This window comes from Octopus bimaculoides, chromosome 9 (assembly GCF_001194135.2).
Source record: "Octopus bimaculoides isolate UCB-OBI-ISO-001 chromosome 9, ASM119413v2, whole genome shotgun sequence".
Classification (NCBI taxonomy): Eukaryota; Metazoa; Mollusca; class Cephalopoda; order Octopoda; family Octopodidae; genus Octopus; species Octopus bimaculoides.
The window spans coordinates 72,092,012-72,107,615 of record NC_068989.1 but is presented as its reverse complement, the minus strand read 5'-3'; the positions used below and the strand labels follow the sequence as shown (position 1 = coordinate 72,107,615).

The window sequence follows — 15,604 nt, the reverse complement described above, 5'->3', positions numbered from 1 at the left end:
TATATATATATATATATATATATATATATATATATATGAATATATATATATGAATATGAGCGAATGTGAACTTTGATAATTTTCTGGGTATCTTTTTTTTCTTCTCTCAGAAATATGTTATTTAATAAATTGTTAAAATTTTAGAAATAATTATTTGTGTATATCACATTTAGAAATGAAAGGATTAAAGTGATATAATCAAATTATGAGAGTAGTTCAAACAACTCGACCTAGCTCCCCTCAAACATCAATGACATTCTCGTTAGTTTATAATGAAACCAGCGTTATTTTTGTTATACGTTTACTCCCACTTATCTCAAACTGGTACGTGTTTGCATGCTGTAAATTCTGTGTACCGGAACAAGAATTTTATCTACAGCTTAACTGATATGCTGATAACCAAATTAATCTATTACCCTAGATTTACAAGCCAAAGAGGGTGTCTCTGCATCATCATTTGACCTGCTAGAAATAGCAAACAAATTTTTTTCAAATTATACCCTATCTTCTTAAAAAAAGGTAACGAACGATACATTGGGTAATAGCCCTAGATACCCTTAAAGACATGTTGCTCATGGTTGGAAGGTTTTTAATCTAACTATGATTTCTTTTATTTCATGACAAATATTATTTCATAGCTTGCTTTACAAAATTTCATTTTTCTCGTGGGATTAAGCAAACATTCATTCTATGTGTTTTGCCAGATTTCTGATGCAAAATTGTGTGTTAAAACATATGTTGTCGAATTTTGTGAGGGTCAAACTGTCAATAAAAAACAAGCACTGTTTACATTTCACTTCAACTACAAGATCTATGATATGAACAGTAAATATGCAATAAGTGCTGAGGAGAAAGATATGCTTCGGGGTCACATAGTCATTAATAAGGTTACAGATTGTGAAAAAAGGACATGGACAGACTAATAAATTAACCAATGAAATAACGCATGACCAAAGTATGTGTGCATTTATTAGCGGTATGACCTTCTCAAAATACTGCAATGAATATTTTTTTCATTTCTATAATAGTTGAGTTGTTCATACATTTCTTTCTAATTCATTAGCTCAAGTAAGTAGGTATGGAAAAATATATGTAGGTATGGAAAAATAGATGGTCTTGTGTGTTATACATACTCTGTCACTTCCAGTTCAGGCTGACTGGTTGTCTTTTGCAAACATTTCTCAAAATACAGGAATAGTGAAAAAGCCTTGTCCTGCAAATAATATCACATCCATTTAATTCATTGTAAACATGCTTAACAAGATGTCTCTTTATAAAAAATGTTAATAGATTATAGCTATTTTGGCTGAGATAACTAAGGTGGTATGTTTATGGGAAACACATTGATAAAAAGAATTAGGTGAGTGTGTATGCATGCATATGTGTTTATATATATATAATATAAATCTCAAACATTAATAATCTGCATAGAAACTGTTTGAAATTAAACTAGGTGGGAAGAAAGTTACTGATTTGATCTCTAACCTAGATCAGCATGGTAAAGCAGGTTTCTGAGATATAAATGGGGAGGAAAAAATGCAGATAACTATTTTAAGTTGTTACCCTCTAATAAATTGAGGTTGATGATAAGCTAAGTGGTAGTAATGAAATCCAACTATGACAGTCACATCTGGATTGCAAATGAAAGGGTACATAATGTGTACCATTGTATATACATATCGTATATGGCACTCTTAGCCTTTGGGTCAGTTTTGTGGCTTTCTGCTGATTGAAAATATTAGAAAAGTATATTATATACTCATGAGTTGTGTTTTTTATTTCTCCTTTTTCCCCCACTATTATTCATCGTCCCACCCCTTCCGTTTTCCTTTCTTTCCTCTTTTTGGTAGTGGACTAGTGCCCGAAATGTTAAGACTTTTCCTTCCTCTCAACTGTTATAGTAATAGCATTTTTGTTGAAACTTGCCCCTCACATTTTGTCTTTTACTTATTTTTCCTCATTCACGTGTGTGTGTGCGAAAATATGTGTGTATGTTTATATTCCATTCTTGTCACCACTTCTTGAGCAAAGCAAAGTTAATGTTGATATACTTTCTTGGTATTACAAGTAGTTACTCATTGCTTTTGAAGACCCATGGAATAAAGAAATCCCTTACTTGCAAAATAGGTAATGGTTGGTAACAGGATTCCTGTTGCATGATAAAAATACAGTATTCTTTTAGACTTCAGACTGTGGCCACAATGAAGAGTTTCTAGCCAATCATATTGACCACACTTATTTCAATTTGATACTATTTTATTAATCGCCTTTTTTTTAGTGGCAAAGTTTTACCTTTTTGGTGTCAAGGAATGTGACTTGATGCACTATTGTATACTAATATACAGAAACATTTATACACACATATTCATGTTTGAATACATATGTACATATCATTTGAATATTTGCTTATGCTGATATCAATAGCTTTAACTTTATTTGGGTTTCCATCATATAAATTCCTGATAAAAATGTGATAAGTGTACAATTGATGAAATCAGAGGTAGAACAGATATTTGAAATATAATCTGCAAGTTCTGCCTCTTAGCAAGTACTGAGGGCTTTATTGAACAGAGCTTTCTTTGTCTTTTTTAATGAAGAATATCCAATATATATATTTATTTATTAAATTAACGATCCCAACAGGTTTTATTTCTTTGGTCTTTGAGAATTTGTCAAAGTGAACATTTTTACTGATAAAATGATATTGTTCATAATGACCATGAGTACACACACACACATATTGGCTGTTTGTTTCTCTGGGGATGGTCAAATTGATGTAGACACCTCTGATGAGAATCCACTAAGATTCAAAAATCAATTAAGGTTGTTCATCACTTTTTCAGTCTATGGAAAAACAGCTGAATTATTCCTGTCTGTATAGGTACTATATATGTTACATATTTTGTAGATTTTGTATGAGCAAGTTCAAAATGTAACCATTTTCCCTTACCATATTTCTATATTTTCTATTTATAACAGTTGGATGATTGTGCCTTACAAATATTCCGTTACCGTACTGGTGTCAGTGAATTTGGAACCTATTTGGATTTGGAGTCCACCCTAGCCGAGCAAGCTGAAGAACTAGAGGGATTTGTGGATAAGTAAGTTTTATAAACTCCTTTTTATCTAACTCAATGCATGCCAATGATCAAAATCTGATGATCAGAACCAGAAAGACAAAATCCACAATAATTATATATTATATACTTGTTCTTCCATTTATGTAAATTCTGTAATTAATGTATATATAACTATGTATTAAAACTATTAAAATATCAACTTTCAGCTGCTTTTACTTGAAGCTATGGTAAATAAACATAAAATTAAAAGTGCAACACTGATGATGTATAAATGCCAAATCACAGTAAAAGTTGTGAATATGATTTAGTAAAATGGAAACTTCTTTATCTACCTGATGTGAATTAGAATGGATTTTTTTTTCTCTTCCTAATAGGAATTCATTTTATTTTAGAGACCTCATAATGTAGCTAAATGGAAGTAGAAGTCAATATATCTTTCAAAAGATATTTTTTTTAAGAGAAACTTCTATCAAAGTTCCACTTGAGTAGAAGTTTTTATTTCTTTAATTTGTACAGAAAATAGCTAAAGAGATGGTGATCTAATTCTAAATGGAAGTATGAAAGTAGTTCTTGATAGTGTGTAGTAGTAGTAGTGTGTAGTAGTAACATTTTTTTTTCTTTTGCATAGATATTCTGTGATTAAATACCTTATTAAGATAAATTACAGACACCAATATTAATATTTGGATATTAGATATGAAACTGGATTACATGTTTTGTACTGTACCTTGTTTGATGTCCTACTATTATGTGTTAAATTTGTTATAGTATCTTCTTAATTACCCCATTGCTACTCCTACTTTGCTGACTATGTGCTTAGGAAATAAAATTATATTACATTATTAACTGGCTGTGTGCTTCAAAATTATCTAGCTGGGCCTACCACCTTGGTTTGATTCTTTCACTGATGCTCTTTCACATGAGAAGGGGATGAATATCAGTCTGATTATACTTTGTATAGTCAAAAATGCTATGTGTAACCTCTTTGTGATAGAGGAAACTAACATTGGATTCTTGAGTCTTAGATTTATATCAATAACATGCTTATAAGGTCACAAAGTGACGTAGATATTTGCTACTGATGAAACTAATAGGCAGAAATTTGGATCTAGCAATTTCATCACCAATGCTGAGTGACTTTTACCTGCATTTCTAACAGAATACATCTATAAGAGATAATTTCTCAGGGCATATATCACAGTTTAGAAGACTTCCAACATATATACATTCTAAGTATGTATGCAGACTGCTAATGTACAAATGTTTATATTTTGATGGAAAACAACGAACACAGACTTACCAAAGATTTCTATTTATATTAAGAATTTACTATGAATGCTGGCTGTTAATTGAAGGTTTCTATTATCAAATATATTGTTATACTGTGAAGTTACCCAATACAGGAATAATGTAGATTAAATATGTTCAGTAGCATAGTTGCTTTTAAATATATACTACTTTTGGTTTAGTTCTTTTTAGCTTTTCAATTTGTTTTAACCATTAATTCCATGCTGGAGCACTGGCTCTTAGACAGGAATCACCATCTCTTGAAGAAATGAAGTTAATATGCATTCTATTAACATTATTTAAAATAACATCTTTCACCAAACAACAAACAACATAATCACATATGATGTTCGTGTAAAAGTATTGTGAAGATAGTTATGGATTGGAAAGTATATTAATCATAAACCCAACCATAGCAATGTTTATTCCTCATGGGCTCTCTTTAGGCCCAGTACATGTATTATGTGCTTTCTGAATCAAGTATACAACTTTATAAGCACTTTGTTGTATGCAGAATGAAGTGACAATTCAACAAACATCATCTGAGATTTTATCATATCTTATGCCATAGTTGCATATGGTGTAATATTTTACATATTACATAAGTATGTAAACATACTTCGGAATTAATATTAAGAAAATTTTTAATTATTTAAATATTTTAGGGATTGGCTAGGAATAAAGTTTAGTTGATTTTAATGATTGGAGTACTAGAAGAGAAAGAAATTACAAAGTTTATGATATCAAAACTTGTAAAATATTTTGTTTCAATGTTATGTAGTAAAAATTTAAACTTAGTTATTTTCTCTACTTCTAATTTGGAAGGAAGTTACATATCTCATAATTTATCTTTGAAAGCATAAAACCCTAAAGAATTTAGGAATTAATTAGCAAGAGTTATTATTATCATTATTATTATTATTAAGGCAGCAAGCTAGCAGAAATGTTGGCATGCTGGGCAAAATGCTTAACGATATTTTGTCTGTCTTCACATTCTGAGTTCAAATTCTGCTGTGGTTGACTTTGCCTTTCATCCTTTTGAGGCTGATAAAATAAGTATTAGTTGAGTACTGGTGTCGATGTAATCGACTATACCCTCTCCCCAAAGTTTCAGGCCTGGTGCCTATAATAGAAAGGATTATTATTATTATTATTATTACAACTACTACTACTAAGGTAATAAGCTGGTAGAATCATGAGTGAGTTGGACAAAATGCTTAACTGTATTTCTTTTGGTTTTATGTTCTGAGTTCAAATTCCACCAAGGTAAACTTTCTTTTCATCCTGTTGGATTCGATAAAATAAGTATCTGTTGATCACTGGTTCAAGATAGGAAGAATTATTATTATCATTGTTATTATTATTATTATTATTATTATTATTATTGTTATTATTATTATAAGGGTGGTGAGCTGACAGAATTGGTAGCATGCTGGGGGAAATGCTTAGTGTCTGCGGCTACGTTTGGAGTTCAAATTCTGCCGAGGTCGACTTTGCCTTTCATATTTTTGGGGTCAATTAAATAACTCCCAGTTATGCACTGGGGTCGATGTAATCAAATTAATCCCTTCCCCCAAATTTGAGGCCTTGTGCTTCCAGTAGAAAGGATTATAATTATTATTATTAAAACTATGCCATTCTTATTCACATGATGCATGATGGTTCTGATCTAATTCTCTGTTATTTTAGTATATCTGGAATCACGATAATGATATTCCTTTGGTTATTTGTACTATAAACATTTTTGGTTGTTCTTTATCTTTTTTGTTTTTGCTAGGAGGTCAACTAGAGAGCAAAGGTATGTATCTAGAAGGTTCTCTTTGCCCGACTTTAGTAGCTGAGCAGTTTCATAGCCAAGACTTCTCCTTTGACATTAAACCCACTTATGATCCCTATACTATCTCTTCTTCAGCTTTTATTTATATTATTGTTAATGAACACATGTCCCAAACATCTTGAAGTTACCATATATATATATAATATATATATTATATAATTTTTATATATATATATTATATGTATATTATATGTGTTATATGTATATATGCATTTTATATGTAAGATTTTACTGATAGTGATTTAGAAGTTTTGAATAATGGTTTATTCATACAATTTGAATAAGCCATACTTGGCAAAGCATCAAATTCACTATCAATAAAATAATTATAAATATTGGACTGTACACATGTATTAAGTCCTTTATTCAGTAAAATTTTCAGTGTTTTTATGCATATGGAAACACTCACTTTTAACGTTATATATATCTATATATATATATATATATATATAAAAGTTTTACTTACCAAATCAGTTTAGTAATATTCTTTAAAATAAGTTGAAGAAAATATTGCCTGATGAATTCATGAATTTCCCTGTCTCCAAATTCTTTACTATATGTATGATTTTTTTTTCCCCAGCCTCTTTTGAATTTTTCTTTGTGAACTAGATACAAAATAGCACTGTCATAAGTTAGTATTGTATTATTTTTAACCCATCAAAGAACATTGCCAATATTGTTCTAATTACTAACAACTTCATCTACATTATCATCCTCAATATACCAACTATGTTTTTGAAATGCAAATTATTTTTCATCAACATTTTAAAATGAATAAGTTTAAGGATATAATAGTAAACATAAAAGAAGCTGATGTCAAATGTCTGTGGTTACCATTCTTTTATTTTTTTTTTACCTAAAAATTCTTTTAGCTTTCCCTGAGATATTGATTATTCCATTTTTACATTCTTCTGATATGTAACTTTTGTCAGTTACTGGTCAACTGATAGCCTCATTCCTTTTTGTATCAGCTTTTTTTTTATATATGGCTGGGACTAATATACCATCTAAATGGAATATGAGTCATGTTCTAAGTACATACTTGAATTCCTCTTTAGAAATAATGTTTTCTGACACATAAAAAGAAATATACTGACTGTTATGTCTGTTGATTAATTTCACATAGACATATGTGAACGTACATTACAACTTGAATACTTTTTTGCACAACTCTCTAAAAATGTACAAGTAATATTAGTATTATTTTTTTTAATATTTGATAAATTATTTTTTATTAGGGTGTTTTATTTATTTTCATATTCTAATATGAAAATTAGCAAACTTAAAAAGAAAAAGAAAGAAAAACGAAGAAAATTGCAATTTATTAGAATTGTCAATTCATTTATTCTACTATTAGTTTGTTATATAGCTCTCCACAAAGAATTGCTAATGACATAACTCTCTAAGTTGCTAGTAACATAGTAAATTGGCTTAAAACAAAGTGTGTATGTGTGAAGAGTTGCAATTCTTAATGGGTTAAGAATTGTTCACAAGACTTAACTTTTGTAGAGTTATATTTGGCTATGGAGGCCAATGCAGGCTCCACAAGTCCAATTGTCAGCAGGAGATATGTGGTTTCATAGAAAAGGTGCTGTTCTGGCTATTAATGCACACATTTATCATTGAGATATTTGGTTTGAGCTGTTTCTAAGCTCTATTCTAGATGATCTGTCACCACTTGGATTGGTTGATAACCACCAACGATTCCCTCAAACACACTGATGCTGTACTTTCCAAATTTCTTTTAGTATATCTTTAACTTCTTCTTTTGTCTTCCTTGTGTGCTGTTCCATTTATTTTTGCCGAGAGTTAAACAGTTGACCAGTCCAATAAATTTTATACATATATATACTAATAACAAATAAACTAAAAGCAATAAGTGTAGTGTGTATGTATGTATATATATAATCTTGATGCACATAAAGCTATAATTAAATAGCATGTAAATATTAGGTTGGAAAACCCTTTTGGATAGAAAAAGTTGAAGGCTGCCTGTGGGACTGTAACCCATTTCTCTTATTGATATGACAGATGTTCTACCATTGGACCAGAGCAATCCTTCAAATTGCTCTGTCCATTTTAGAAGCTTTATTCTGAGCAGTAAGAACTGTATGTTATTGGCATCATAAGAATATTGTTTGTTGGTGGGTGGAATAGTATATCTTGAAACATACATCTATATACTATCAGTAATAACAATATAAATATTGGGTTGAGAGACCCTTTTGGATAGGAAATGTTGCAAGCTGCCAATAAGACTCGAATCCACATTTTCAATAGGCATGTTTGCATAAGAGGATTTTTATTCATACACTTTCATTATATTGTCAATTGAATAATTAAAACAGATGATAACATTTATTGAGAAAAACAAATAAGTGAAAGCAAAACTCTAGTGAGTAAACCTAGATTTCTTAGAAAAAGTAAAAGCCAATTGACATAATGTTTATAAATGATTATCCCTGAAAGCTTACTGATAAATTTAGTTTCTAAGGTTAATAACTTGGAGTTTTATAGATTAATATTAGACAGTAAATGGTTTTGATGAGATAAGTGAATTTTATTCCATGTCAAGGTTAAACTAATTATATATGAAAAACTTTTAGACTTGCTCCGCCAACCCTTCCCCAAAACCCAACAACTTGACAGAAACATCTTCCAAGAAACCAAATGTATATCTTTGTGTGTGTGCATGTAAGCACTCAGTACACTCTGTAAAGTGGTTGGCATTAAGAAGGGCATCCAGCTGTAGAAACCAAGCCTAAACAGACTATGGGCCTGGTCCGGTTAAATCATCCAGTCCATCATGCCAGCATGAAAAATAAATGTTAAATGATGATGATGAGGATGATTGTAAGTGTGGGGGTAGGGAGTGCGTGTGTGTGCATGCATGCAATTATGTGTACACTTTGTTACAAAAACACCAGTTAACAACAGTCTCAGACAACTATTGACATATCTCGTGATATTTTTAAAGACTTAGTTAAATGTTTTTGGCTAATACTCCATCTTGACACAGACAAAAAAAAAAAAGAAAAGAAAAATTAGAACAAAAGCCAATTTTCACCGAAACCCCAATTATTTCATTGCAAACTGCTCGTGCTTTCTCTGGCATTGCATGTAATTGGTCACGAGTGTTATTGGAGAGTTCCAGTTTCATATATGCACTTCAGTTATCAGCGAATTTAAAATACCTTGTAAATTATCACTGCAATTTGTAATGCTGCACAATTGTTATTTTAACATATTACAAGCTTTTACAAAACTGGTTCAAATTATCTCAAATTCTAACCCATTACTTACTCTTTTCACTCGTTTGTCTTATCAGGTTTTTGATATGGCTATTAGATTTTTTTGTATGTATGGCCTTTAAAAGAGAAGTATTTGTTTAAACTGCATTTTTTCTTTTTTATTTTTGCGGTAAAGTATTCGGATTGAGCAAAAGACTATATTTGTACTTGATATCTTTTTTTTATTTTATATGATTTAATAATCATTCATTTGATATGAACTATTTCAATTATTCTTCAATCATAGATATATAGAGTGACGGAAAATTATGAAAGAAAGAAAGAAAAACAGTGTTCTTTATATTTTGGTTTAGAGAAAATATATGCTAGTTTTTAAATTTCTAAAGTTGTTGATTTCATAACCATTTTTAAAGTTACCATGACATTTAGAAGTGATAAGTTTGGATTTTCTTTTTTATTCTCTACATATGGCCAGAGATATTGTTAACAATATAGTATTCTGTATTATTGTTTCAAAAATAATAATAATAATGCACTACTCAATACAATATATATAATGTAAATAGCAATTATCATCATATTCAATTTCCTTTAATTTCAAATGATTTATTCCAACCCGAATGATGATATAAGAAGCCTACAAGTTCTGCATAGATTAATTTAATCAAATAATTTTTAAGAAATATCATTTAAAAATTTTTTAATACATTAAAATAGGTTTTCATTTCAAAAGATTTAATTACCATTCTATTTAATATTTGAAACAAAACAAATCTAGCCGCTGCATTTAAAGCATTCCTGTTCTTTAATCTTTGGTCAGCCTTGATTGTGCAAACCTATAATGAAGAGCATTCTTGCCATGACCTTGCCCTCTTTCTTTTCAATCATCATCATCGTTTAACGTCCGCTTTCCATGCTAGCATGGGTTGGACGATTTGACTGAGGACTGGTGAAACCGGATGGCAACACCAGGCTCCAGTCTGATTTGGCAGAGTTTCTACAGCTGGATGCCCTTCCTAACACCAACCACTCAGAGACAATCAAAGTATATTTTAGGACTATGTCTTTCAATTTGTCCTTTTTATTTGAAAATAGTAGATTATGTGATTTGACTCTTTGTCTGTCTGAAGCATTTTCATAAGACTGTGCTAAACATCCATGCTTGTTTTCAGTCATTTAGTTAACCCTTGTTTTATATGTCCAGAGCAATATAAAGTTTTCCTTTCATAGGTCCCAAGCTGCTCTAGTGGTTGAAATAATTGGAAATGTGTAATGATGCATGAACACCAAGGAAATATGTCTTGCAACTTTTCAAGTTTATTTGTTGTTGTTGGCACTCTGTCGCTTACGACGTCGAGGGTTCCAGTTGATCCGATCAACGGAACAGCCTGCTCATGAAATTAACGTGCAAGTGGTTGAGCACTCCACAGACACGTGTACCCTTAACGTAGTTGTCGGGGATATTCAGCATGACACAGTGTGACAAGGCTGACCCTTTGAATTACAGGCACAACAGAGACAGGAATTAAGAGTGAGACAAAGTTGTGGTGAAAGAGTACAGCAGGGTTCGCCACCATCCCCTGCCGGAGCCTCGTGGAGCTTTAGGTGTTTTCGCTCAATAAACACTCACAACGCCCGGTCTGGGAATTGAAACCGCAATCCTATGACTGCGAGTCCACTGCCCTAACCACTGGGCCATTGCGCCTCCACTTTCAAGTTTATATGTAAGCAATAATCTTGAGTTACAAGGGTGTAACAGTCATTCAAGTAAAAGCATTTTGAGAATTTAGGTTTTGTTATTGTTTACTAGTGCATTATAGAAAATAGCACACCTGGTCAAACAAAATTGAGTGTTGAATCTTTTTATTTTTATTTTTATATATATAAAAATATTACCTTGTAAAACATTGTAATACATTGTATTAGAGCTAAAATTAAAGCAATGTGATACACACCTCATCCTTTCACTTACATTCATTTTACTTACCCTACTGTCACTTACATTCATTTTACTTACCCTACTGTCACTTACACATTCATTTTCTATTTGGTTTTTGACAGCCTCCTACTTCAGCATTATCACATTACTGTGGCTGTGAACAAACATACAAGCTAACTATTGTATGTGGGTTCAATACGGTTTAACACTACAAAAATACACTTTCAACATTTTCATCATTTTTGTATATATTAGAAGAAAGCATAACACCCCTACAACCTTATTGTTATTAGTTAATGGAAGTTTATTTGTAATTTCAATTATATTTAGATAAAATAATACAGTTTAGGTAATATTTCTAACTTTAGCTTTTTTAGCATAACTTAAGCTTATTTAGCATGGTTTATTTATGGTTAGCATATATTTTTTCTGCCATATTGCAAGCTGTGAATAATTATGATTATTATGATTATCACTGGCAATTATATTTATGCACGTAAACACTAGTGTGTACCTGTTATGAATAGTTAAATGAGTATTAGCATTTTTAAAAGGCTAATTAGAAATAATCATACCGTGAGGGAAAAACTGCTAATCATTGACTAAGGTTGTTTTTATTTTTCCACTTGATAACTTCAGTTATGCTTCTTTTTCATTGTTATTCTTACTTCATCAGTTAAGCATAGCCTACACTGTACCTACTGAAATGATGAAAGAATCGCTAAGTAAATATACAAGATTATACATTTTGTTGATCTACAAAAATAGAATCATTCACTACACAATCAACAAACAAAACTGTATCAAAATTCAATAACAGTCATAACCATTTGCCATAGCTTTAGAATTGAAAAGAATTAAATCTGACAATATCAGCTACCAACACTACAACACTATCATCTCAGCAATGAAATCTTTTGTTGAACGAAATTTCATTTTTTCCATTTATAATATTGAGAATGTCATTAGATAATATTTTTAACAAAGAAATAGTCTGTGAAATACTTTTTTTTTTATCTCTTGTCAGTTAATCAAAAGTCTGAAGCTGAAAATTTCTTGAAATGCCTATTCAGAAAATAAATTGAAATATAATATATTTATTCTACTATTAGTTGACAATGAGCAGTGATAGTAGGTGGTGGGTGGTGGTGTTATATTTGTTATTTTGTTTTGATGTTGCTACTATGAATTACTGTTAAAACTTCATTTCTTTCATTCCTTATTTGAGTAGTTTTACAAGAGAAATGTAATCTAGAAAGATGATTTTTATTATCATTTTGTTACTTTTGTTTATTTTAATATAGTGCAACTAAATACTTAATAGTACTTTTTTTTTTTTCTGAATTGGTTGGGTCTGGTAGAAAGGGTCCTGCCCATTGCCTTCACAGGTCCTCCAAGGTCAATACAATAATTACCATGTTTACATTATAAACAAAGTGTTGCTATACAGAATAGATATGAAAGAGAATAAAATAGTGAAACACAGTAGAACTCAAACCTTCTCCTCATTGTATCAATGAGAAAAAATAGGTTGAAGGCCCACTGAATTCATACATTTTTATTCTTTCATAAGTATTATATATTATAAAAATTTCACTTTGCCAGACTAGTATTGAGGTGTCTATCTCCTTGGTGGTGTGGCCACATCTGGTCAAGTGCTTGTAAAAGGAGAACACGGTGGTGGTGAGATTCTCCTTAATACCAAACATAATGCTCCAAATGCAACAACCACTACATCAGTAGCACAGACTGACCACTCTACTTCTCAATTAAGGAGCTTCTCGCCACCAATGCATCTTCCTTCCACAAACATCTGACCAGATGTGGTCACACCACCAAGGAGATAGACACCTCCATACTTTTCACTTTGTTTAAACTATAAGCTTATTTTTACCATTCAATCAGTTTTAAATTAAAATCTCTTATTTTTTATCTTTAACATGTTTCAGTCATTGGACTGCAGCTATATTTAATAAGTAATACCAAATTATTCCAATATACTGTCTGTCGAAATAGTCTGAAAGGAATGTTTTCTTTTAATATTGTACTGTTTATGACTTAGAAATAAATCAAAATATTCTGTTCAGCCTCCTTTTTTCCATACTGATGTGTATTTAATTTGAGCAGTTCTTTCTTCAACCACAATATATTTCATAGCCATGCTGCTGCAGTATGGTCACATCCAAATGGCTGAAACCAGTAAAAAAGTACTTTTGATTCTGAAACCTTTACTTCACCTTTTATTTTCATCCTTTTTTAACTCGTCTTGTGTAAGTTAACTGATTTACACATTAGCTCTCAAGAAAATTTCATCTCTGAAAACGTTTATACATCATTTCAGTTCTTGTATTTTCCAACCCCAAATTATGTCACTTAGTTTTCTTTTTAGTGTAACTTTGAATGATTGAAATTTACTTTCGATAGTTATTTTTGTTCACTGTATTTATTCAGAAATTAATTAGAACACTCTCATGTAACTTTAACATGAGTCTAAAAATATTTTCTTCTCTCTTAATTATCCCATAGAAAATTCTTGCCACTTTGAAAGCTTTAATGCTGAATAAAATCTTAGTGAACAGACAAGATTTTTTGAAAATCTTTTTTATGTCCCCATAGATAAATAACCTATAGCTTTCAGACAAATAATGATAATAATCTATTTCCCTCAAGCATTGACATTAATAAATGTTACAAATCAGTTTTAAGTTCCCAAGAACCTAGTCATTTTATGTTATTCTTTTTTGACATTTTCTCAGCTCATTATTCCATAGCTACACTCTATTGGAGGCATGTTCACAACCAGCCATCTGGCTGATATAATATTTCTTCTTTTTCCTCTTTTTTCCCACTTTTTCATGTGTTTTAGGATTTGATTTGCAAATGTTGATTCAGAAACTTCTTTTTAACTTGAATTCTTGATTTGGTATCTCACTTATAGAATGTACTACTTAAGCTAAAATCTAGTCTAGGTTATTGTTGACGTGTATAATTATAATATCTTGTCCTAATGAGGTAATTCTAAGCAGAACAGACAGGTGAAGTTTCTACCTGGGTTTTTAAGGAAAATAAATAAATATATATATATATATATATATATATATATATATATATATATACACACACATTGAAATTATGAACATTATAAATTCTCAAAACACCATAAAATTTGTTGATGTTTAAAGGATTAATCACAAATTTTATTAAATTTTCCCAGCTGTGGAAGCTGTAAATACAAATAGATATTAATTTTAAGTGTTATATTTCCAACAAACTGACATTCTGTTAAACATGTAGTTATAGTTTCACATAATAGTTTGCTTGCTTTTAAACTGAGATTTAAATACTTTTATTTAAAATTACAAAAAGCCCAGATAAGCTTAACCTTTCACATAGCAATAGGCACAATAAGTATTCTGGTAATTTTCTATGAAAATTACTTCAGATGAAAAAGGGTACAAATAACATCAAAAGTAATGTTATTTTTATTTTAGTCAAACTTGAGCCAAAAGTGACTAAAATTTGCTGAAATTTTTAAACTGCAGTTTATTTACCCAACAGTTGTATTATTTTTATATTTTTACAGTGTATGCAATTATGTAAGTTACATAAATGTCAAGAGTTTCAGCTGAGCAAGTTGATAGGCTGTTAGCCTCTCAGTCAAATGCTTGTTGGTTCATACCTCACCAGTGACACTACACTGTTTGTCTGGGAAAATGCTTTGCTCTCAATGTCCAGTCTACTTAAAACTGTAAATTGAAAAATGTTGTTTAGCACCTGATCGCTCTTTATCAATAAGGCTACAATCTCCTGCTCGGAACCTTACGAACCACTTCCGTACAGTTCTTTCAGATAAAGAAACATCACCGTAAACTGCGCATGTTTCTTTGGTTGCTTGTGAGGCATTTTTCCCTTTACGGAAAAAGAAAAGCATCAAGTGCCAAAAATGAACTTTCTCATCTTCCATTTTAAAGGGTTGCAGAATTAACACAGGTTATAGGAACATAAACCTTCTTCTACGAAAAGATAGCTTAAACTGTGCTCTAAGTGGAGGTGTAGTCAAATCCTGTTTTATAGACTCAACCATGTTCTAAAATAAGTCGAAAGGTAAACTACTATAAATCGGCACAAACTTTCTGGACAACCCAATATTACCTAAAAATAATAATTCAAGATTTTTTATTGTATTGGATTAAATAAATTTATAGTTTGT

General features: G+C 30.7%; 1 protein-coding gene across 1 annotated transcript in view; it reads left to right on the top strand.

Annotated features, from left to right (window-relative positions):
• Nucleotides 1-15,604, top strand: part of LOC106868745 (FH1/FH2 domain-containing protein 3) — a 139,937-nt gene that overhangs the window by 42,694 nt on the left and 81,639 nt on the right. Inside the window, exons 2-3 of the mRNA XM_052970925.1 lie at nt 2,980-3,101; nt 6,145-6,165. Coding sequence (XP_052826885.1) covers nt 2,980-3,101; nt 6,145-6,165 — 143 coding nt within the window. The remainder of the gene's footprint in view (nt 1-2,979; nt 3,102-6,144; nt 6,166-15,604) is intronic.